This window comes from Acipenser ruthenus, chromosome 13, assembly GCF_902713425.1.
Source record: "Acipenser ruthenus chromosome 13, fAciRut3.2 maternal haplotype, whole genome shotgun sequence".
Lineage (NCBI taxonomy): Eukaryota > Metazoa > Chordata > Actinopteri > Acipenseriformes > Acipenseridae > Acipenser > Acipenser ruthenus.
This window is the reverse complement of record NC_081201.1, coordinates 23,060,136-23,086,630: the sequence shown is the minus strand read 5'-3', so window position 1 is coordinate 23,086,630 and position 26,495 is coordinate 23,060,136. Positions and strand designations below refer to the sequence as shown.

The 26,495-nt window shown below is 37.2% G+C and overlaps 2 protein-coding genes across 4 annotated transcripts in view; both read right to left on the bottom strand.

The window, feature by feature from the left end:
• Nucleotides 1-12,753, bottom strand: part of LOC117418559 (tolloid-like protein 2) — a 90,042-nt gene extending 77,289 nt beyond the window's left edge. For 2 of the 3 annotated variants that reach the window (XM_034031729.3, XM_059035756.1), the window contains exon 1: nucleotides 11,572-12,002. In XM_034031729.3, coding sequence (XP_033887620.3) covers nucleotides 11,572-11,764 — 193 coding nt within the window. In that variant the 5' untranslated portion in view covers nucleotides 11,765-12,002. Of the gene's footprint in view, nucleotides 1-11,571; nucleotides 12,003-12,645 lie in introns of those variants that run through there. The other variant, XM_059035758.1, reaches the window with a different exon arrangement.
• Nucleotides 12,754-14,576: 1,823 nt separating this feature from the next.
• LOC117418377 (transmembrane 9 superfamily member 3-like) overlaps nucleotides 14,577-26,495 on the bottom strand; it is a 29,681-nt gene continuing 17,762 nt past the window's right edge. The window contains exons 9-15 of the mRNA XM_034031344.3: nucleotides 25,694-25,824; nucleotides 22,139-22,278; nucleotides 21,363-21,431; nucleotides 21,128-21,274; nucleotides 20,257-20,340; nucleotides 19,287-19,363; nucleotides 14,577-17,010 (exon numbers count right to left, since the gene is read on the bottom strand). Coding sequence (XP_033887235.1) covers nucleotides 16,943-17,010; nucleotides 19,287-19,363; nucleotides 20,257-20,340; nucleotides 21,128-21,274; nucleotides 21,363-21,431; nucleotides 22,139-22,278; nucleotides 25,694-25,824 — 716 coding nt within the window. The 3' untranslated portion in view covers nucleotides 14,577-16,942. The remainder of the gene's footprint in view (nucleotides 17,011-19,286; nucleotides 19,364-20,256; nucleotides 20,341-21,127; nucleotides 21,275-21,362; nucleotides 21,432-22,138; nucleotides 22,279-25,693; nucleotides 25,825-26,495) is intronic.

Sequence of the window (26,495 nt, the reverse complement as noted above, 5' to 3'; positions counted from 1 at the left end):
GGGAAATGACATCAGCAACACCAGCAAGCAACATAGGAGTTGTAGTGTCACGTCCACAAGAGCAAAGTTAAGGCCAGGAAACAGGTTTCACTTGTGAAGTTAGCGGGATTAAAACCTGGGTCTAAAGAGCTGAAAGGCAAGCAAGAGTAGCGACAGCCCGCTGCTTCACTGAGCCTCATTCTCTGCTTTAATACTGAACTCACAGTCAATACTGATTTGCTGGCTGTTAGTTCCAGAACACAATATGTTATGGAACTGCTACAGATTTATAACAAAAATAAAACATTGATTTATTAATATGTAAAGTGCTGCAGCAGCTGTAGTTAGGGTTACCTGCATTCAGTGCAGACCCTACTGGCGCTTGTTAGATTGCTAATTGCTATTTCTGTTATCGCCAGTGTCCCCTGAGTAGATTCTGTCCCTGGGTACCATACCTGCTGTATTACACTGTGACTAATAAAGCTCAAGTAATCTGAATTTACCATTTAGCTACAGTAAAACTAGATTAGGTTCAGGGATCAGATCAGGCACTAGAAACCGGTCGACAACTGCATGCCCCCCCTCGTTTGTAACTTTTTTTTAATGTTGTCACTGAATATACAATATATAGTTTAATTCAGGAGGTCTATTGGGAATCCCATATTGACAGTAATAAACTAATTATCTGAACAAATTGATTTTATGACCACACCTTCATCCCAATTAATTGTACATTACATTTCCATAACAAATATTGGCTGGGTGCGTCTTGCCCCTCAAAGCTGATGCAGAACTAAGCTTTCCACAATGAGTGAAATTCCAATCAAATCCACAAAGACGTCATCAAGCTCTGTCTTGCATAAGGCAACAGAAGTCAAAGAATAAAAGGAATAAGCCCATGTTTACACTAACAAGCTGGGACTGGATTCAAAACCACATTGAAATGAATTACATTAGTAAACAGGTTACTGGACTTTCCAGTACAACTACTGCACAGGGTGTGGACAGTGGTGTTTTCCTACAGCCCAATTATAATGTGCCAGGCTTGGGACAGCTCATCCTGTGTTCCCAGTGTTAGCTTGTACGTGAGAGCTCAAAATCATCATTTTTCATTATTTAGACCCTTCGTAGCATGAGCTTTTCTCTGCTGCATTCCATCAATTTAACAATAATAGGTCTCTTTACAGTACATCTTTAATTCTTTGTTTGCTGGTTAGCTGTCCCCTGAGCAATGGGTTTTTGTATAAAACAAACAATGGAAACTAATTTTAAGCAACACCATCTCTAAACAGCTCCCCTTCCTTTAAAACACTTTAAATGAAAATATTTCACTGTTTGTGACCTTTAGAAGGCAATCTGGCAGCTATAATCGGCTTTAAAAATAAGTAATCTGATTTTTCAAAGAGTGCTCCAAGGCAGTTATTCAAAGTGCCATCCTAAGAAAGCGGAACTCAACATGGTATTTATTGCTCCCATCATGCCAGTCTCAGCAGGGATGCCAGGAGAGAGTTCCTGCATGTCGTCATCTTTGCCTTCATAAGAGACCATTGCATGCTGCGCTGTTGGCAGCTTCAACCTCGACTCTGGGATTTTCCTGAAATGACAGCCAAATGGAACCAAACACCACTTTGTTTTCCCTGTCCTTGCGCCCATCATACAGCAAATGCACTTAAAGTGGAAGGTATTCATCCCACCTCAGAGAAGCAGAACACACTGGCCAAGAACCTTCTATCTGGCTGTGACAGGGTGTCAGGCAGAAGCAGGAAGGGAAAATAAACTGACACCAGAGAGTACTGCAGGTAAAGTAAAGAATCGGCTGGCTGCCGTCTTTATTAACAAATACAAAAATAAATAAAATATTCAAACAAAAACACACTGTGCTCGCAGAGCAAAATAAAAGGCTAAAACAAATCTCGAACACAGAAATAATAAATAAACCATACAGGTCAGGCCGGGCAGTCGCTGTCACTGTTCCTGTATTGTTTTATTGTTTACGTTTCTTTCTCTCCGTTCTTGTTCACTCTCTCCTTCCAACACCCACCTCGAGCTGGAGAGCTGCAGGCTTTTTATATTCAGGTGACCATGTGCTCTGAATGAGCAGCTTATTGTGGAAACAGAAAACCAGCACTGTTGCAGGAGGGAGTCTGGATACAAAATTAATCACGTAATTAATTCGGGAGATGACCACCTTCTGCACGAGTTTTTCCATTACTCCTGGCAGAGGACGAGCACCAATCTCGCCTCTGCCAGGACACGTTTTAAAAATAAACAAAACAATAACACGGCGGTACGCCTTCACAAATTACAATAAATAAATCATAACACAAAACAAATACAAAATACACTGCACAGGGACGGAGGGGGAGACCCCGATCTAAAAATAAATAAACAAAACAATGTACAGGGCACCTCGCCCTGTTACACTGGCTGACAGGCCAGGACTTCGCCAGTCCAGGAATTTACAACCTGACAATGCCACAGATTTATGATTTCTCACTTTCAACAAAAATACATCTGGCATTTCACTATATCACTATTCTTATCTATTTCCTGCATTATTCTAGACAATGTATACATATAGTGGTGATCTATGAAATGCAAGACAGTACACATGCCTAGGGCCTAATTCAATATTTGTTCCCCCCAGAGGAAATGTAGTGCAGTGCTCATCAATGGTGCATTAAAATCAATTATAATAAATATGATTCTAAATTCACTTCATTTATCGCAAGACCTTGAATGGCAAGAATGAATTAAATTGTCATGAAATGACCTATCATAAATTAGGACATATTTTTAAAACAGCCAGTAAAATGTTCAGAATAAGTTAGTTGAAGGGTCATTACAAAGGGCTTTGTGATGGTGGTCCACTATGAAAGGCGATATATGTATATAATAAAGACTGATTGATTGGTTAATTCATTTGTAGACCATTTGCCAAACCAACAAGGACAGAACTACGTTAGCTTGCAAGTTCAAACTTCAACCAGACATCTAAAAACGCTCATGCAATATTTAATTTATCTTTGAATTTGCTTTATTTACAGTAACTCTGCATGCAAGCCTTATAGTGTGCCAAGGCTTTTTGCATTGTTTCTTGTTTTATAAATTTAGTGTGCCCAATTTAGAATGTCCAATTACTCTCCAGCACCACAGTAACTCCCCACTTAGGAGAGCCGAATGTCTACAAGAGCGCATGTCGGTGAGCTACTGGCATCTGGAGGATGAAAGCCAGCCCTACAGGCGTCCGCTTGGGCACCTGTGAGATGAGCAAAAACAGTCCCTGCTGGTTTTGCACCAAGCCACCATGCTTTTACTAGGTGAACCACTCCGGGACCCACGGCATGACTTTTTTTAATGGCAAATTAGTCGGCCAGCTTTGAGCAAAATAGAACATCTGCCCTACAAAAGGTTGTCTAAAATCCCCATTGATGATTTCTTTTCCACGGGGAGGCCAAAAGCTAGAGGAAAGTGGAAGAATTTAACTTCCTCACTAGGGAAGGCATTTGAGACCATTAAAACAACCATTCGAGGAATTTTTACAATGCTCACATAAAAACTTTCTAACTTTTGTACCTTACATTTAGCTTTGCCTCATAACACCAGCCGTTACTTGTACAGTAGTCCATACGAGGAGAAAAGTACCGGTAAATCCCCCAAGGCTACTTGATTGAAGGGAACTAGGTAACCTTGTTTGGAAACTCATAATGCTGTGCAAGTTTCTCTTTATGCTCTCTGCTTTTTTTAATTGGAAGCTAAACAGCTGGCACTCTGGCTATCCCTTTGGCCTTTAGTTTAAAGTCATTGTAAAACAATAAGCCCTTGGAAAAAGCAGGCAATTAGTTTCCCCAGTGCTGAGTCAGGACTGCACAGCTCTGCATGATCATTAATGCAGTTGTTCAGGGGAGAATCTCTCCTCTGGGGCAGCACAGTAGGTGCCTGGATAACTCCACAGGTTACACAACCAGAACACGCCTTCCCTATCATGAAATAAATCACAGTGAAAATATAATGACCTTTCAGAGATTACCCTTTTTACTCATGACCAGACAAATCAACAACTATTATGCTTGTGACTGGACATCTTTTGTCCAAATATAATTATATCCCCTCAATTACTGTAAGGCAGGGAGCCACCTTTCTGATGCTTAGTCGTTTGCTTCTGTGGTTCTCACATTTGTAAGTTAAAGTGAGAACTTAAAAAATCTAAACTATTAACACTTTTCAGTTAGAATTTAGCAATAATAGCAGGTCATTTTCACAAATACTGTAATAGACTTTTTTTGGCAGTAATGAGCCTGACTTGAAGCCCAAACCGGTCTGTAATCCCTGGTAATGCTCTCTGTGCAAGGGCGTTACTGTGATTACAAGCTGAAAACACTGGACAAGCTCGGGTGCATTTTGTATTTATATTATTTGCCAATGATACAGCCTACAGGCCTAATCTTTTTTTTTTTATTCAATAAATGTTCTCACCAGTGACATTATTATTATTATTATTATTATTATTATTATTATTATTATTATTATTATTATTATTATTATTATTAATTACTCACTTAGCAGACGCTTTTATCCTAAGACTAGGGAGTGAACCATGCATCAACATCTGCTGCTGCAGAGTCACTTACAATTGGACCTCAGTTTCACGTCTGAAGGACAGAGCACAAGGAGTGACTTGCTCAGGGTCACACACAGTCAGTCGCTGGCTGAGTCAGAGTTTGAACCGGGAACCTCCTGGTAGTAAGCCCTTTTCTTTAACCACTGGACCACCAAGCCTACCTAATTGTACCCAACACTTGTACCCAAGTCAGGCCACCCTCCTTTATTGAAACGCTGGCACAGGTGAAATGATACAGAGTTAAATGACAGAGAGCATTGGGGGACTCGTATCTTCAGACATGTTTCAAATGTATTAGAAATGAAAAGTTGAACTAATGATAAGCGGGCAAGGCAAAGCTATGTCAGTGACATACCCACCACATGCTTGTTGTGATCAGCAGTCTACACCATCAGGGCTACACCAATCTTGGACTGTGTCACATGGTACTATTTATACATTCTTTTAAATAAATATTTAAAAAATTGCTTTCCCTAGTTCATGTCATTCCCTAAATGCACAGTTCCATGGAGATCAGTCTTCATGTTTTATTTCTTTAACAACAAGAACAGGAGAGTTTTTTTTTTCTATCTGTTAGTAAAAGTTAGTTTAGCACATGGTTTAAGAGTGTCTAGATCAATACAAAGATATCAGTAAAAAGGCACTAAACATTGCAGTGTATCCAGTTTATGCTCCCTCCTGCAACAATGCTGGTGCTCTGAATGAGCAGCTTATTGTGAAAACAGAAAACCAGCACTGTTGCAGGAGGGAGTCTGGATACACAGTGATCCTTAGAAGAATGTTGTTTCCCCTGGTGAACATTCACAAGTACAGAGAAATGTGTTGCCCAGTTGATTACAGTAGCACCCATGATGTGTAATTAAAAATGTCATGAGTCTGCAATATGTTTAAAAATATAACACTGTGATGCGGACAACAAAAGACACACCAAAGGTATCACAATGCATTTCTTGTAAACTTTGCAGGGCGTTCTGTAACGCTTTAAAAGTTTAATTAATTAATTTAAAAAAAACTATAGTAACAGAAAATCTTCTAACCATATGACTGTGCCAGTTATTACTGAGACATAAAATAAATATACTGGTATTCAGAGTATTCTAAGACAAGCTGGTTTAAACTCCCACTGTTCTGCTACTGTTTCATAGTGCTACTAATAGTCAAATGGGTCTACTTGATTTTCAAATGTTTAACAACTATAAGAACAAAACTGACATTGTAAACAATAAAGCTACGATCAATCTTATGTCAGCTTGAAAGTGAAAATCCATTATACAGTAGGCTGATGTCAAGTGGCATTTTTATGTATGCAAATGATATTATATGATAAGGTAAATTATATGATAAGGTATCTTTACATGCTGTTATAAAGAAATTGGGTCCTGAGTTTTTAGATTAGTGGCTGACTTTTCCTCACAGTGTCCTGAGCATTCCTCTCACACTTTTATCACATTGTGGTCAAGTTAGGAAAACCCACTCGAAACACCATGAGATTGGCACTTGGCTCTGCCTATTGTTCAGATAAAAACATAATAAGCACATTTTTGCGAACTAAAATATGTGCAACCTAAAGCACGTTCCTGTGTGCACAGTTGGGTAACTGTATCAGAAACAAGAGGTACGAAATTATGTTTGATAATAATAGGCACTGAAGGATTTAATTACAGCTTGTCCCTCGTGGGTTACAGGTTATCATTATCCATCTGGTCAATAAATATATGGGGTATAGCTTAACAGACATTCACATTTGTGTAACTCCGTCAAGCAGACAACTTTGAAGAAGAAGAAGAAGAAGAAGAAGAATGGCCTTTGGCAAGTTCATATGCCTTCCATCAAAAACACATTCCTGTCCAACAGAAAAAATGGAATGTTGTTCAGGGAAAAACTTTTTTTGGACCAGAGATGTACTTTAAACTTTACAGTTACATCATGGAGCAGACTTTGATATATTGCATTGTCTTCTGTTTTGTAAATGTTTTACAGATTGAAAGACATCAAAGGCATAGGCTTGCAGTCAATGCTGTATCTTTTAAAAGCTTTTTAGGATTAATAGGATCAATGAATGGTATTTCTTTTGGCTTCAATTAATACAGGCAATTCACTCCCCGTTGGGATCAAGAAATGGATAAACGGTAAATCAACAACAACTGTAAACGCTGACATCAACTTTTCTGTCTAGTTCTATAACCGTTCTATTATGTACCAATTATGTAGAGTTTGGCATATTGTATCGGCACATTTTTACTATTATTTTTATTATTACAATGTAATGGCAGACAACATCCAACTACAGCGATGATTGACAATGGAAATATTATTATTGGATTAATAAATACATTTTAGGGGCTCCAGAGTGGCGCATCCGGTAAAGGCACTCTGGGTGGAGTGCAGGATGCATGCTATAGCCTGGAGATCGGCGGTTCAAGTCCAAGCTATTTCACTGCGACTATGAATGGGAGAACGTCGCCCGGGTGGAGAGGGCTTAGGTAGGCCAGGATGTTCTTGGCTCACTATGCACCAGTGACCCCTTTAGACTGGCCGGGCGCCTGCGGGCTTGCCTGTAAGTTGCCCAGAGCTGCGTGGTCCTTCGATGCTGTAGCTCTGAGGTAGCTGCATGGCGGGCCTGCAGAGTGAAAAGAAGCGGACGGCTGACGGTGCACGTTTCGGAGGACGCGTGTGTCCGTCTTTGTCTCTCCCGAGTCAGAGTGGGGCTGGCAGTGGTGAGCCGGCTTGAAATAAAAAAAATAATTGGGCTTTCCAAATTGGGGAGAAAACAAGAAAAAATAATTGGCGATTACAAATTAAAATAAATAAATAAATAAATAAATACATTTTAATGGAGAACACCCTGCAAGGTCCACAAGAAGTGCATTACATTACCTTTGCTGTGTCCCGTGTTGTCCATATCACAGAAGTACATTTTTAAACCTACTGTACTCCCTGGATTTTTTAGGCACACATCATGCGTGATAAATCAACTGGGCAATACAAAAAAAAATAAAAATTAAATTTCACAGTGTATCCAGATCATGTTCCCTCCTGCAACAATGCTGGTTTTCTGTTTCTGTTTCCACAACACGCTACTCAATCTGTCGAAAGAAAAATGCTGGGATATGAACAACATAGGATACAGCAAAGGTAAAGTATTGTGTTAATTGTAAACACTTCAGGTGCGTGCTAGTACCATGGTGTTTTTTTTTTTATTTTATTTTTTTTAAAGTAAAGTCTAGTATGTTTACATGCTCTTCGTGGTCTGCATACTATAGCACGCGTCCTGGCTGTGCGAAGTCAGCAGTCTTCTCTGGGGAGGGATGCAAAACCGCTCTCGAGTTCCTGGGTGTAAAAGAGGAAGCTGGCTTGGTCGTGGGATCGGAGGACACCCACTGAACCGTCAGTTCTCCTGAGCTGTGTGGGGAATTGCGGCGATGATGACTGGACATTCCACATTGGGATAAAGATTGGGGGTAAAATAATTGGGCATACTAAATAAATAAATAAATAAAAACACTTTTAAAATCAACCTATATTGCTGTAATAAAAAAAGGTGCTACTGTAACTGATTTCTATAGACTCTTTGTTAAAGTATTATCTTGAGACTTTAATTCTGCACTGCCGTGACCTGGTGCCAGTCAGGAATCGATCTCACAGCCACCAGATAAAGTGTCATTGCTGTGCACCAAACCTAAATCCTGAAGACAGCTCTAGACAAGCTTGGGGCTAAGGCCAGGATGGCTAGGCGCTGCAGTCAGTGACTGCCCTAGGAAACGTACACAACCACTTACAGTCTCACAGTGGTTAGCTAAACAGGCACTGCAAGTGTGTGCCACTGCATGATACATGACACTGAAACTGAAGTCAGACCTGTCCACTAATCAAAGCTTATCAACTGAAAATAGCTACTGCTCAAACATAAGACACAGAAAGGGTGTTGTTTTATTTGCAAACCCCCTCACACAGCGGGCCTGGATGCAGAGCTCATGTAAACGGAGAGTATTTGCAGAGTCATTAGTCTAAACTGTCAGCACTTTTATCTTAGTTCTAACCTTGAGTGGGATCATATTAAAAACCTCTCATCACAGTTCAATTGAACAGGATGTGATGCAGAGGACCTGCAGGATTAGAGGAAGTATATGACTTGCACAATGGCAAGGCCAAGAAAGAACCCTTCTGCTCCTTTGGTTTCTTTTAGAATGTGATGCTGACTGTGGCCAAGTCTTTCCGTGTGCAACAGAGTATCTGAAGGAATGAATAGCATAAGGCTTATTGTTGAGACAAGCTGGGACAGGTCTTTTGTTAACTAGGGGAACGAGGCTGATTAGTTACTTAAATAAATCTCCTAAAAACACTCAACTGACTTAAAGCAGGAATAATCATTGTAATGAGAATAAAATACTGTTATCTAGTCAGCTATACCCTGGATGAAAAAATTAATCTGTAAAAGAAGGCGGCGTATATTATTTAAATGATCAAAGCCAGGCGTTTGACTTATTCATGGTGCGTTAAGAGTGATTCTGCGCAGATTTACCAGAGAGCTGATTGTGCAAATTCTGAAGACCAACTGGATGCAGGACTAGTGCAAGTTTGGAACCCAGAGGCAGAGTTAGGCTGCTGCACCCCAACTATTATGCTTTCATATGCCAGTGATATTATGAGATTGACACTACTACAAAACAGGAACGAGAATTAGGATCTGTTGCGTCATAAAACTAATGTGACACTAGTAATAATGTTGTGCAAACCATCTGCATTAAATCAATGTTTATTGTGAACTTCATCAATGAAGGCCTGGGTTCAAATCACATAGCCCCCCCCCCCCGCCCCCATCACAAAACCACCGGCACAATAGTCAGTCATTGCTTGAGTAAAGAGAGACGCAGGTCACAATTTTGATTTATTTGCACAAATATGAGCTCTTATATTATGGTGCTGTGTCCAAGTGTAGCAAGTGCCACTGTATGTTTCATGCACACAATGAAGCACAGAAACACTCTGGATCACACAGAGTTGGAATCACACATGGCTAATAGAGAATTTCATTGTACATTCTTGAAAACTAGTGTGCAGCATCACATTAACTTAAGTCCAGCCTAAAGTGACAGTCAACCTAAGATACTGGTTGTTGACTAATCGCACATCACGCGATTGTGCAGTCATTGTGAAGGGTCGATTTCAGATGGACACAGGTGCAGTTGCAGGTGCACATAAATGACATTTGAGAACATTAAGACATAGTTTTAAAAAATTTCAAGCAGTTTAAAAATATAGAGCACAAAGTATTATAAAACATGCTCAAATAGAGCACCAGACATTCTCAAATACATGATTTATTAATATGGCGACAATTCCAGCTATTCCAGACCAAATTCTATTTAATCTGCAGTCTGCCACTATTTCAAGGGAGAAGTGAAGGACACGAATGGCCACATGCAGATTTAAATTTTGTTTTTCTCTCCTCTTTCTCTCTCTTCCAGCCTGCGAGTGGCCACATGGTGTGGAGAAGTCAGGTGCTGATTTGCTCTAGTACATTAAAACAGAGGCAATTGTCAGCTTCTGCAAGAGTGCACTTGAGCCGTGAGCTGAAATCACTCATCTTGTTCCCAGGCCATGAGTCCCCCCCCCCCCCCATTTCACTCACTCAGTTCACTTTTCTTGCCTGAAGCTACAAAAAAAATCACAACCTTCTCTCCCCCCATACAAAGCCTTTATGCTTCTTATTTGTACAAAATGCAAGACAAGGAAAATGATTTGCATGGTATTTAGAATACAAAGTGATGTCCCTTCCCCCCTCAACTACACATTTTTGTATTTATGAATTAATTGAAATGGAAACACGTACACTACACTGTGTACACCGACTAAAGGTCAGGCTACTAGTTTTACCTTCCAATAGGAGTTAGGAGTTCAATGTTAATTTCACAACCATTCTTTGCATTTCTTTTTGTAAAATCTACCAAGAATCGATATGCATTAATGTGAAGAGCACAGTATTTTTAATGATTTAACTGTAAGCCAGTCTGACAGATCTTTTAGCATGGAGTCAAGAAACAGAAGGAAAACTATGCTTTACAGTTCATTGAATTTCACTGATATACTGTACCCTTTTTCCCTCCAAAAATGAACATTATGATGATGTACAGTACAACCTCTCTGTAAGGATGTAATATTTATTTGGGCTACTTTTACTTTCATTGAGGATAACCATCAATATTCCCTCTGTGTTTTGTGTTACAGATTCAAAAGTATTACGTCTTCATGGGAATTTAGTAGTACTAGTACTAGCTTCTTAATGCGAAAACTGTCGATCAACTGCTGAACAGCGAATTATTATGCATGCACGTCATTTTTCCTTTATGAGCAGTATGTGTAAACGTACAACTAAGTGCAATTGGGTATTGTTTCTACAGACCAAATGATAACGGTATTGTAACACGATCAAACCTAATAAAAAAAAACTGTATGTCAGGCAACACGTGATATGTACTTACTTCAAGATTCCAATAAACAATTGCGTATCCAATTCGCCTGACAGATTGCAGTATAACACATTCAGAAGAAACCTGGCAATACCACTTACAACACCTCTACCTGTAAGATAGGTTTATTACATCACTTACTGCGAACAGTTTGCAAAGGGCATGCGTGATTCAGGTTTTAGAAAAGTATAAGAACAATGTTCAGGCTAGTTTATTTCATCGTTGACTAAACACTTGTAACTTCAGCGTAAAAGCAAGTCTGTTGTAATTCGTACTGTATATGTGCAGCACAAAACAACAACAACAAAAAAAAAACAGTTTCAATAAACCTTCCAGAATAAAAAAAATAAAACACAATGCGTTTGTACTTCATTTGCATTTGAATGCAAATATCGCACAAGGCTGTGGCTGATTGTTGACCACAAATAAAACGCACAGAAAGCGGTGTGAAACTCAAGTCATCATCAGACAGTAATTGATGAACATTTTGCATGCACTTACCGGCTTTGCACGGGTCCTTATACTTATAGACGTCTTCGGGGTTATCCGGGTCCATCAAGTATTCGAAACTACGAGTAGTGTTATTATCATAATCCAGAGCCTCACTCCAGCGAGCTACTAATATCACAACTAGCAATATTTCTGCTAATGCCACTGTCCATAAAGTCCTCCCAGCGAGTCCACTACAGCACATTGCTGTCAGAGAAGCTGTGCAACCCTCTCGGTTTAAAACGGAAGAGAGATTGGAAGTCTAAACAGTTTGAACTAGATTGTGCATGTATATCTAGCTCCGATAATAGACTTTTTGTGCTTCTTATGTTGGCGAGAATGTGTTTCTGCGCTGTGCCCCCAGTTGGCGTGATTAATGAGCACGCCGCTGAATCTACAGCAGGCACCCTCTCTCTCTCTCTCTCTCTCTCTCTCTCTCTCTCTCTCTCTCTCTCTCTCTCTCTCTCTCTCTCTCTCTCTCTCTCTCTCTCTCTCTCTCTCTCTCTCTCTCTCTCTCTCTCTCTCTCTCTCTCTCTCTCTCTCTCTCTCTCTCTCTCTCTCTCTGTGGGGCGTTTCTATTCTCTGTCAGTCAGTCTTCCGCTTCAACCAATCCGGATGGCACGATACATAATCAACTCATAAAATTCTTATGGAACACAGGTTATCGTTGGGTATTCAGAGATGCAGGAGCAATGCTACTCACAAGTGAAATGAGATTGGTGGTTTTAACCCTCGGTCTTATTCAAGTATTTACGGAGCAGCTATAGCCATATAAAAAAGAAAGAAAAAAAATAAATATATATATATATATATATATATATATATATATATATATATATATATATATATATATACACACACACACACACACAAAATATTCATAAATAACAAAAAACGCCTTTGCCACTTTTTCTTTTTTTAAATGTGTAAAATGTATTAGTCCAAAACTATTATGTCCTACCGAACTGAAGGTTAGAACGTGATTCGGGAGTTTTATAAGAAAAAAAAACAGAGTTCTATAACAGGTGTAATTTTATCATACATGGTTTTAAAATGTATTTAAAAATAAATGTTTAATAAATATACCATTTCGGTTGATATTCTAATGCCATTTAGAGAAGCGGATCTGCCTTCCCTTCAGAAACAGGTGCACGTACACAGGGCAGCTCCCGTGCTCCACAGCGTGTCATGCAGCACGACCTCAAAAACAATTACTTTCAAAACACTTGCAAGGGCCATAAAGATGCCTAAATGATTAATTAGGGTTAACTATTGCGAGAATCTGGAAATTAACTGATATAACCCAGGCAATTAAGAAAAAAAAAAAACTCTACATACAAGTGTATTTTAAAAACTTATAGTCTTCTAATTAACAAACCTTGTGTGCTTGTACCCTATGCTGAATTTTCAAATCGATTTGTATAGCTACACGTTTTCTGATACTGTTAAATCACTCACAACGGTAATACAACTTAATGCTTTAGTAGTATATATATATATAGATAGATAGATAGATAGATATAGATAGATACACACACACACACACACACACACACACTGGAGACATCTCTTTCTTTAAAAGTATGTACAGTGGGTTACCTTGAGGTTTTTGACATTCAAAATCTACTGCCAAGTCAACTCTGACCTACACCCTATTTAATGTATGGTTCCAAACATCTTGTAGACCCCATGTAAGGTGTGTCCTAGATCGACCACAGGTAGAGTACTAATCAGGTGTCAGGAGAGCATGTGAATGTTAAAATACTCCAATGAGTTCCTCTCTAGTTTATCCTGGGGTATAGTCAACAATGAATACAAGTAGTCCAGTATTTTTACCATGCCCCGTGGCACTGAGAGTGTTTGTTGTTACCTATGACCCAGATGCATTGCCAAGCAGTTGTTGAATTAACATAATGATATGCCAACCTAGCGGTACTGTCAAAGGGAGAAATCCTCAAGCCAAGTGTTTCTATCAAATACCACATCACCTACCTAAAACCTAGTAGCAGATTCACATTATGTGGGGAAGCTTAATTATCAACAATGTGTGCTCTGATTGATACTATGAACCGTTTTACCTGTGATGCAATGGGCTTATATTGTATTATCTATTCAAGTAAGCTTGCAACTTCTGCATCTTATTGCAATTCTCTTATATACAGCTGTATATATAATACCCAAAAGGAAATACATCAGTGAGAAGTCAGTGTATTGGAAAATACAACAGTACCCATAGAATTGATCTAAAAACGTGAGTGTACTGCATCAACATGGCGGTGGAACGAAACAGACACTGGCTAAAGAGGATAATCAATCATAACCTATTTAGCACAATTACTTGTGCACTCAAATTGGAGTGAAATTGAAAGAGTGTATGTGGAACACACACCAGAAATAAATAACTGAATAGTTGTATTTGAGTGAACTTGCCAAAAATATAAATTGATGTACTTGTAATATCTTATATTGTTTTGTGAGATTTACTTAAGCATTGCAAGGAGCCATGATTTTATGGATGTGATTACAGTACTGGTTTCCCACCTTTCAATAATGACGACACTGATACATTTGTGTGTTCGTGCATATTTTATATATTTCTCATGTAAAAATTATCTGTTTATAAAGAATATTTAGATTGTCACTTGAGTTATTAGTATAAACAAGTTTGTTGGATTTGTTCAAAGATTGTAGGAATGAAGACCAAGATGTTAACATTTTCTTACAATTCTTTTCTGCTCAAATCTCTTGCTTGTTTATTTTACTTCACAGAAAACACTCCATAGTAAATGTACAGTATTAAAGGGACAATTTGCCCATAGTGGTAAAATCGAGCCTAAGTTGTATCTTACTTAACCACTTCCTGTGTCGAAGGTCAGATTTACTCCAATGCAGGTAAGAAATGGATCCAAACATTGGTCATCACTTTAAGCCCAATAACTTAAGACAAAAATAAGTATCATACCATTTTATCCAATGTTGTGTAAGAACTTTATCTTTGAAATACCTGAAAACACTGATGAGGTTTACAGCCCAGTTTATTACAATGGGGAAAAAACACCCTCATAGTCCTTTGCAAAAACAATTGATCTAACAATCCACCAGATGTGCCAAGGAGAAGCTATTGCAAAGATAGAAAACAAGGTATTTTTCTTCCTGTTTTATTAATCAAATTGCATGAGCTCACACTGCATTTTCTGGAAAATATAGAAAACACGGATATAACCAAAAAAATACACAAATTCCAGTATGTGCTAATAATGTTGACATCCAGAATATGAAATATAAACAATCATAACAAAAAATCAATAGTATTGCCCCTCCCATCCCTATGAAGAAAAAACACCTATTGATTTAATGAAACTGTGTTTCTATTTAGAAAATGAATGTAAAAATGGTAAAATCTGTAAGTCACCTAAAAACAAAAACAAACTATGATTTAGTTATAAAAATAAGAAAATGTAAAACTAAGTGAAGACTATCTTTTAACCCTACATTTTTACAACTACTGAGCGCGATTCAGCAGGGGTTATCAGCATTTGTTATTCTGCCCATTTTTCTTGCAGAAGAGTTAAATCAATTTAGCAAGATACTAGTGCAAGAACTCAATATACAGACAATAAACGGTCTGTTTTCACAGAACTGTTAAAGATACTATTGACATGATCTATTACAAATTCAAACAAAAAAGATGGTAACTTTAAAACAGTATTGAACACCTTTCAGATACTGTTTAAAAATGTGGCCAAGTAAAATGTGTAATTTTAATTTTTTTTTTTTTTTTTTTTTTACAGCACATTCAGTTTTTCACTCTAAGATATTGTATTATACATTAAACTTTAGATGGTAAACATTGCATTCGAAAAAAAATCCCTCTGCTTGCAAATGTATTTACAAAACCTTTAAAAACAGATTTAGAAATTGATACTATGTCGTATTACAAGATTGTAGAACAGTTACAAATGTTTGTGTAATACTACTGTAGCTTGCAGAAAGGAAGCAGATATGGTTGCACGGACATTACTTAGCTTGTTTTTAACTTGTGTGGAACATATAGCAATGGGTTGACCAGAGCTGCTAATGAACGGTTCCTAAAAACATCTCTGTTCAGTATATCAGGGTCACTTAATTTATAAGCAAGAATACATTTGTCTGAAAAGTTTATTTATATTATATGAACACTCTAAAGAAAGACTGCTTTAGAAGACGTACATAAACTGTTCAGGAAAAGTTAACAAAAAAAAAATACAAATTTAGTTTTTGAAAGAAACAACAAAAAAAAACAAAAAGCATGACATACACACATTATGATAAAGTTCAACGTTCATGCAATGGTGAGCAAGATGACAAAAAGCCCCCCCCCCCCCAAACCCCCCCCAAAAAAACACCACACATTTGTTTACGGAATATTTCATTTTAAGAAAAAGTACTCTGTAATAAATCTGTACATCCAAATACACGTGGGTGCTACACCTCAAGTTCCATTATTTGAAGGTTATATACATGTAATATCCCCTATCAATATAATTTCTTAAGTAAAGCCTTCATTCAAACCCACCAAAAATTAGGATTTGGAAAAAAAGAGGGCCACATCAGACATCCAATTAAAACAATGTCACTTAGACCTCAAAATATCTAATAAAACAAATTCACCAGTCCTAACAGTAACCTCTGTTCACTAGCTGTACAGTAAATCATCACACTTTCTGATCTAAATTGAACTTTTTCTTTGGATGGATGGATTTAAATAACCAGTTTACATGAAAATTAATATCAAGATAAATAGGTGGGAAATGGTATTGGTCCAGCTATAGTCAAAGCTGATGATATATTACATGCACTTTTTCATTTTTACAACCTTGGGTGAATGCAAAGTTAATGCAAACAAATGTAAGCAGTACCCAGAGTTAAGAAAAAAAAACAAAAGAAACAGCCGTACTTTAGCAATGGTTACTGAAACTAGAATTAAGGCTTTCTGGATGAAAACACACCAGAAAGACTCCAGGTCAACTAGTTTAAGCAGCCAAGTTTCCCTCTTATAATAGAACAAAATGCTTTCAATAAACTGTTTGTCCTCTTCACTGAAGAGAGCTAGACTATTCATCATTAATGAGCTTGTTTTTTTGGGGGGGGGGAAATTAGCACTGTGTTGTAAATGCATACTGCATGTAACCCAAGCATTTGCTCTCATGAAAAGTTGTTGAAAGCAGTCAATAAGAACTTAGGATTGATGGAAATAGATGTTTCTTTGAAGTCATCCATAAAATGGAGACCCACAATGTACCCAGTAATATACACAATCTCTTCTTGCAAAATGAGTTGTGCAAGTTCCTGCCCAGTAAGAAAAGCAGCCACTGATCTGCAGTTCCCAGTGCTGTCGCTTCTTCTAATCAATTTTCACATTTGTGTAGATCTTTCTAACGAAGGCACTTGTTCCCATGAAACCAACAGCTCCTGTAAAGAATCATTTTAAAGTTATTAATGTCATTACATTTAACGAACATGAAAAAACTAGAGCAATTAAAAAAAACTAACAAAAACAGACTGCAAAAAATCTACATGAAAATATACCGATTGTATAAATGTAATGAACGTTTAAGAAATCTGTTTCTTTCTTAGCTGACTAGTGTGGTTCAAAGCAACTTTTCTCTTTTGATTATTGTTTTTAGTCAACATAAAATCTAGAATTATACAATAAACCTTTGTAGATTTGACACAGCAGGATTCTGTTGCTCCTGAAAACTGGAGATCATGGAACACCTTTGTAGAACCCACATAACCAAAGCTATTGTTAAGACTGCCACATCTACACTAGACTTCTTTTTATCTACAGCTGTTCAGAAATTAAAAGCAAGCATGATTAAAGAACATTTTCCTGCCAATAAAGTACACAGCATCACTTCATATGCTTGGCTGATTAACTTAAATGAATACCAGGTCCTGCAGCTGGTGATGTGGCAGCAGCACTGTCCCACACAACTTGGACAAACTCCTCAATCATCCACAGACAGCACAAGGGACACCCTGATATTGTTTTACACCATCAACAGGGACGACTCCAAATCTTTTCTTTTGACTAGCTTTAACCAAGAAACATCAGCTAGCTAGTATTGACAACATAAATAAAGCTATATATTATAATAACAACAACAGAATATTGACCATAGAACAGTGCCAATATTTTAAATGATCAGATTTGTGTAGGGCCATGTTAAGAATGGTTACTTATCATGGAGGGGAGAGAGTAGTGTTTCTCAACTTTCCCCGATCACCTCATCACCAGTGTCTGTGCTTTTATTTTAAAAATAATACAATAGAATGTAGATAATTGGAGGTAGTAAATAATTCCATGAAACCGACTTACTTAGCATTCCCATTGGCTATAAAGGTCTCAGAATTGCAGTTTTGAAAGAAACACAATACAGTAAACATGTATTTTTACTAGTGGTGCAATTGGCACCTTAATTTCGTATTTCGTTGATAAATGTCTATACGATAATCGATGCATTGACGTTTTATTTTTCAAAAAAAGAACAAACATTTGTTTGTTTTTTTAACAGGAGATCCAATAACTAAAAACAGCATTGTGAATAATGGTTTAACAAAAAGGCACAACTTACATTCAAATTAGAACACTTCCGATTATAAAAAAAAGAAATACAAAGGACTTGTGTTTTTAACAACTGAAAAGAATATGCATGCGTCCGTATCAGATGTCCCTTTAACACTGTAATAATAATAAAAAATACTATATTTTAACAGAAGGAATTTCCATCTGAACGATGGTTGTTCATTACTGTTAACATTGTCCAAAAGCAAAGAAAAACATTTGAATTAATCTCCCAAATCCTGACTAATTTAAGTATCGTACTAAATTCAGCTTCTTTTTATATAATATTGCGATATAACCCAAACACAACATGCTTTGAAACAAAAGGTAAAAATCGGTAGATTTAAAACAAAACAAATGTATTGCCTTAATTTTTAAATCAAGAAAACGTGAATACAACAGGTCTACTTCTGATTTGGCCTCTCAACGCGAAAGTAGAGGCCTAAAGTGTGTATCCTAGCAACATGCTAATCCACCCTACTAGCACTAAAAAAAGCGCACTCACACACTCAAGGTTTTAATGCAAACCAGCAACTATTCAAACTGGTTTCTAATTTGATGCATCGATTCACCAACATGTAATCAAAGCTCTGGAAATTTAAGGACAGATGACCAATAATTGATGCATCGATTAATTGTTGCACCCCTAAATTTTGATATCTGGTGCTACTTTAGACTAAAAAGTCTAAATTGTCTCTGCCTTGTAATACTTGAACTTCCTGGGTCATTTCCCCTCACCCCTCACAGTATCTTCTGGGTCACGCTATGTTACTAGATGAAAGCATGTCAGGTAGTCGGAAGCGGCTGATTGTTTTTTCACAGGAGAAGCCAGTGAAGGGGTGGAGACATTCACTGCCCAGGTGGAATGATGCAGGAAGTGTGTTTCTTTGAAAACTGTACATTTGAGACCTATTAGTGAATGGATGTGCACGGTGGTGACATTTTATGTAACTATTCTGTTGGCTACAATCACCAAAGTTAACCAACCGAGCAGCTGAAGTGATATCTCTCTCTATTTTAGTAAATATTAAGAAAAGGTAGAACAATATTAGTAAGATATATATATATCCACTGACACTTTTGAGATGTTTTTTAATTGGGCTTTAATGGTTTAACTTACCACACATTATCCCCAAAGTAGTGCTGAACACTGCCATATATCCAAAGTAGAATGATGTTTGAAACAAGCCATACATCCTAAGCAGAAAATGTTTGACAATTAGACACATTCAAAAATGAATGCTGATTCTTATTACTGCAACATTGACGGCTAGATTCACAGACCCTGCTTAACTTTAATCTTGGACTGCCTTACCTAAATTAACATTGAGTGATCCAAGCGCAAATCTATGAATCCAGACACTTGAGATTAAAACTGCAATAATAGGCTTTCCATTGTTAGAACAGGCTTTACAACAAAACACACTGAAAATATAACAAGAAATATGCACGTATAGTATTATTCTACAGCTATGGCTAATAGTTTAGCATCACCTAGAATTTAAAAATTGAGAAATAATAATAATAATAATAATAATAATAATAATAATAATAATAATAACAACAACAACAATAATAATAACAATAACAATAATAATAATAATAATAATAATAATAATAATAATAATAATAATAATAATAATAATAATAACAAATATATGAACATAATTTAGATCATTTGTTTAACATCATGTAATAATAAAATAAAAAATAAAAACAACAACAACATTATATTGCAACAGTCTACCGGAAGCTATAATAGAGGTACAGTATTTCATGTTCGATTTCAAAATGTCACATTTTTTAATTTTTGTCAGTTTTTCGTTAAGTATATGGAAAACTACAAAGCGGTATGTCAATTCATTATGTTAACATAACATTATTCAGCAGATTTCAACTTTATGAAGCAAAATTAGTTATTTCTATAGGGTGATGCAAAACCTTTTGGCTAGCTGTACATACTGCATTTTTCCTACTTTTTTGGTTTACATGTTGCCTAAAAGCATAATCTGTGTTACATTCATCTACTTTTAAGTACATTCTCCACAAACACCTGAACAAAATAAAATGGTACCTTAGTGTACACTTACTTAGTTTTAAAGAAATAGTAGTAGAAGGAATACATATAAACATAGACTGCAGTCGAGGCTGCAGAAAGAAAGCTTGTCCATTGCCTGTATTAATAAAAAAAAATATATAGTAAAACAATTATGTCATAACTTTAAATAGAAATGTACCATCCTCCTGGGTTCTTATGAAATACATCTTTAGTTTATTACAGGTCTCTTAAATATGTGAATTATTTTCCCTTTCTCTGTGCAAACAAGCAAAGTAACTGATGATCGCCCATTCCAAGTTTTATCACAGTTGGCCAAGTACTTCTGTAGATATCTAAAATGCAAGAGTGACATTTGTTCAGATAGATAGACACGCACATCCATATATACCCAGATTTGTATACTTTCAATGTCTAATCCTAGGACTTAAACAAATGAGCTATTAGATAATTTGAAAGAACTTAATCTATTTAGCCTAGAACAAAGAAGAATTAGGAGGAGACATGATCTCTAAAAGGAGCTGACACAGTTAACCCGAACCTTTAAGCACAGTACAGAAATCGGGTCCAGAGGACATAGCTGGAAAGGAAGAATTTATTCACACAGAGAGTGGTATGGAATGGGCTACCTAGTCATGCCGCTGAGGCAAAATCAATGGATCATTTAAGATCCAACTTGGCAAAGTTTTGAGGAACCGGACGAGCATTAGTGGGTTGAACGCCCTGCTCTCGTTCGTAAATGTTCTTATGTTCTATCAAGTTTCATCACAAGTGTGTTTGGATGTGGAGAAATTAATGTACCCTCCCCCTCAAAATGTAGAAGCTAAAAGCTGTTGAATTTGTTCCCCTTAACAAATTGGTCATAATCCAGTTTTATTTTCAGCTTGCATGAGAATACTACTTACCACCTATAGTCTTCGGCATTGAGCAGAAAATAGGTGCACACAATGGTCACACAGACTGTCACAATGCAGAGAATGACCAGGACCAGCATCATGAAGCCATAGACATAGTAGATTTTGTAAGCCCAAAACGAGGTGAAGATGAAATACCTACATGAAAAAACAGCAGAAATGAGCTTAACTGAGCATATTATTTTTTTTATAAATAACTGCAAGCAAAAACCTGTAAATAACTTACATTTCAATAAAGATTGAGCCAAACGGCAGAATCCCACCAAGACAAACAATAACAGCTGGCTCCATGAACCTGAAACATAAAGGGAACAAGATTGAATATGGTTACATTCCAGTCACTGCAATGTTCTAGGTGGTTTAATATCTAGGTAAAATACACACTGAATGATAGGCTCCTGCACACCAATGGTTAATAGCAGCTAAAACACTGAAGAAAGTGCCCTGTGTAAGGTAATGCTCCTTCAAGAAATGATCGACCAGGGACAGTCTATCAAAGATGGTAAAAGGATCCCATGCATACAGTCTGCTTACAGCTGGTGTGAGACTTAAGTAAAGAGGAGAAGGGAGTCAATAGTTTCAGTCCAGAGGTCACAGAAAAAGGTTTTTGTATTAAAATGAGTGTTTGTTTTTTTTCACTGAAGAACATTTGTACTCTTTTTTGGAATACAATTTCACAATTCTATCAGCATGACGTGTTTCTAATAAAACAACAAAAAGTAAGCATGCAGCATTTGATATCCCTCAGAGTTATATGAACCATCCCTGAGATTGCAAGTAGATTGTAATGAAAGCCCCAATACTGACTGACCAAAAAATACTCTTGTATTAGGTCTGTTATGAAGTATAACATTAGTTTCCAAATGGCTGTTCCCTGTACATGCAAGGTACCAGGACTAGTGAGAGTGAAAGACTGCAGGTCTGTTTAACAGTTAATGGGATTATCACAACAAATCAGAAACGGATGCTGTTTTAACAAGACGTGGCTATGTGCATATTTACCATTTCTTCTCTGGGATTGGACGTGGCACAGCATTCACCCGGCATGGGAAGTTGGGTTGCCCAGACAAATTTCTGCCTAGAATTGTTCCAACCAGGTTCAGTGGAAGAATCACAAAGAAGCAGATACAGCACACAGCAACCTGAAACAATCAAATCAGTTATCACTTACATTTAAAACACCAATTCAACTGGACAAGGAATTTCTCTTTCGATTACGTGTGTCCATTAAGCTTGTCTGAATTCCTGTTTTTTTCTGTTGGGTGTTTAGTTCTTGCTTTTAGTTCATATGATCTATATAAGAACAATATATGATGGAGAGTTGCCGAACTTGCTGAGGCAGGCTGGAAAACATGAAATTACTGCAGACTATCAAAGACATTCAATAAAACAGACAACATGAATTTTACCAAAGGACATGTGGTAAACTGCAGTCAAATTCAATAGAACACAGTACAAACTGTACACAGTACAAAAGTGCACAGCCATTTACAGTGGAAATATCAAAAACACAAGCCAAGTTTCAAGAAACCATTGGGGCAACCTTGCCCAGCACAAAGCAAACAGAAACAACTGTAAAAGCAGTGAAGCAGAAGAACGCATGATCACTGGTTCCACTTGTCTTGTGTTGAAGATCCATGGTTCTTTGCTTGTTTTCATAGGTTACGGGAAATCAAACAGTTTCTTCCTGGTTTTTAATCACTTTCCCGTGCAATAGTTAATAAACCTGATTGCTACTAAAACGTTGGAGTGAACAGGAGCTACAGCAAAGGAAGTGATCTGATACCAGGAACAAGCAGCAACAGAGTTCTGCAAATTCCAAACTATAAAGTAAAAGAACCAACAGATCTTCAATAGATTAGGAGGAGAGATGAAACCGGTTTAGCTTATTAGAACACAGAGATGTAAAATAAGTTGCTATAAAGTAGTTGGAAAGATCTAGACAAACTAAATGTGATATAAAGCAAGGATCTCTGCTGTGCTACTACTGAAGCTGTGCTAATGAGTAACCCATGATCACACTGAAGCCTGTACAAAGAGATAAGGCAACTTAAAAATAATTGCAGTGCATCTGATAAATATATACCGATATATTCAGAGTATCCTGTGTATGTAACCAACACCAAAAACGACTAGGTGTTGCAGACTACAAACATTATTAGTGTTGCTCAATGTTCATTTTAGTATTTAGTCAGGTCTGGGAAACATTCATGATTATTTTTGTACTAAATTCATTATGGATGAGGGGTCAAGCACTTTTTATTTTAGAAATGCATCCTTAGCAGTTACATAAACAAAAATATATATATATTTATTACTGGGTTTCATATAAATAAAATATACTGCATTTAGTTGTGTTGAAACAGCATTAAGTTCACCTAAAGAGAGGCTGGTCATTAACAGTGACATGCAGTACATCTACCATCATTGCAGTACATTTTAAATTACTGTAACATTGTACAACGTGGGCTACCTAATAGTGTATGACAATTCCAGCAATTGTTGGCGAGTTGGTGTCCAGCAAGAGATGGGAATTGTATCCTCAGTAACATGAAAAAGTAGGTCCATCTACAGTTTGATCATTTATGCCAGACAAACAGATGGCCCTCATAGTTAAATAAGCTCTTAAAATACCCCCATATTCCAACACAATCAATAATGTGTGCTAAAGAATGTCCTAAGAAAGTTTGATCACAATTGGACAAGTGGATCTCTAGAGAACGGCTCTAAAGGGTGACATACGATCCACTAGAACACCAGCGCCAAGGGGTAAGAGATATGCCACACTATAAGACAAATACAGGACCACCAGTGGGTAAGAGATACACCACTATAAGCAAATACAGGAAGCTTGAGGTTTAGGTAGGCTTTACCTGACTTGCACGTTTTTAATGATCAGAACTGAGCTTCAGTCCGGCTATTAACAGAAATGTGGGCTTTGCCTGCATTTGGTAAAGTGCAACTTGACAGAAATACAAGAATGTAGATTATCACTTAAGGAGGCACAATTGCCCTTTGTCAGCTATCCAGATAGCAAATTGGATTACTTACCAAGAAATGTGATATTGTGCATGCTTGCTCAGCGGATACATCAATATCTTAAACCATTCGGAAGTCAGTGTGACGGTAAAGTAGCAACATTAAGCATTCTTTCTACATGTTTAGCTGCTGTGAACTTCAGATTGGCCACATGGTTTGCATAGAAGAATGTAATTTGCTGGTGTCGCAGCATATGGCCCTAAATTCTTTGTACAGTACTAGCTGTAGTAAATAGTCACTTTTGACACCTTTTAAAAAGCAGAAGTACAGCTAAGGCCTATTTTCAGTCTATGTTCAGGTATTTTAATAGAAGTTACCAGGCACTGCTGTTATTGAATTTGGTATAAAAAAAGAAAAACCATAAAACCGACGGTTCCTTTTTGTGTGGCTTATGAAAAGTGCTCAGTCCTGTACAGGTACTGAGGTGGAAGTAGCTGGTATGCTTGGTATCCAATTAAGGGAATAGTTGGCCAGTAGAACTAGAACTTTGGTAACAAAAACTATATGTACCCATGCAACTTATGCAAGTCATCCAAGGCTTTGGTTAAAACTACATTGCTAGAATAACACTTCTACAACTGACAGTTGAGGGAATGTATGACTGAACTGGATTCAGGCTGTCTCTGCATAATAAACAAAGGTTATCTATGCTCCAATTGGCTAAAACTACATTGAATGTTATACAATTAAAAGCTATACAATTTAAGCTCCACACCCATGTACTTTCTTATTTAGGAGGCAGTACAGTGCAGTGTCCTTTCATGAAAGATAGACATCTGCTATAAAGCTTACATAAGCTGGGTAAACAGGACAGTCAAGAGAATAACAAAGTGATAAGATGAATCGTAAAAGCTGACGACAATGATGTATAATCAGTGTTTAAAGTAGTGCATGTTGAATAGGTTGTATCCCCTAGTCAACACCACCTCCTACATATAGACAGACAAACAAAAGAACACCCGACTTCAAAATATTGCCTTTATGATACAAATCTTAGTGTTCAGACAGCTGTAATGGGAAAGATGTAATGTAATAGTATCGCACAATGTTTAATTGAATCTCTTATTAAAATTACTGCAATTCAGACATCTAGAGCACAGCAAAAAAAAAAAAGAAATGCTATTTGACAATTTGAGAGAGGTAAAAGCACTTACAGAACACTTTCTAACCACACATCTTACCAGTCAGAGACAGAATACCTTTTAAACACAGAACAGTTTGAAACGACAAGGCAAAGTATTGAATTACGCAAACCAGGAACAACTTCAAACACTTTTATCCCCCAGTGCCTGACAAACTTAACATGGTGTTAATTAATAAGAATGCTATCCAGTCCACTAGCATCATTGACAAGGATTCCCCTTGTATTCCATTTCATTCTTTGCTTGTATTTCAATTTCTGTATGAATTATAATTCATAGTGCAGCTTGAGGCTTGTTAAAAGAACGAAAGGAGATTTTACTTGTTTGTTTTTCAAACTGTAAAATGGAAAGTCTTTTCTTTCCCCTTCGGACTCACCATTGTCCCAAACGGTATCGCTCTTGAGGCATGGTAATACATGGCAATGAAGTTGATGAAGAACGCAGTTCCACACACCATGGCAGGAATCAAGAAGGCCCCAATGAACATCTGCTTTATCCATCTTCTGCCTGCAATAAAAACACAATGGATTTGATTTTTGTATCCTTAAATCATACCCCTTTTCTTATTAGGATATCTAGTTTAGGAATCTTATAGCGATAGTGAATGGCTAATCAACACTAAATAAATACTAATATTACACAAGTCAATGTTCACCTTATTACAGGGCACAACTTGACAGATTGGAATATGTATCAATACTAAGAGCCAATCACTTCAAGCACACTTCTAATGACGTGAATCTCTATTTGCTACTTGAGATCACAGAATACAATACTGGAGATCCACATTCTTACAAGCGCGTTTCAAGTGATTGGCTCTTTAATCACGACATGTGGAACTTCACTCCAGTGTTGAGTAGGAGTCACTGAAAATGCTGAGTTAATAGGGCACTCTGTAGATGAGGGAGTAATCTCCACTGGCTAAAGTTTCAGATTTGGGAAAAGTCAGAAATCGGGGGATACAGGTACAGGTACGTCACTCCAATATACCTCACGCTTTCCAGCAACGGCCTAACCTGCAAGGGAAATAGTATGTATTCTGAGGTTTTGCTTTTCTTTTATGTTGTCATCATATTTCATTTAAGTGGAATTTAATAAACAAGAACCAAAAACGGTGAGTTTGTTTTCCATTGTACAATGCACCTTTTTCCACATTTAAATTTTAAGTTTACACTTTC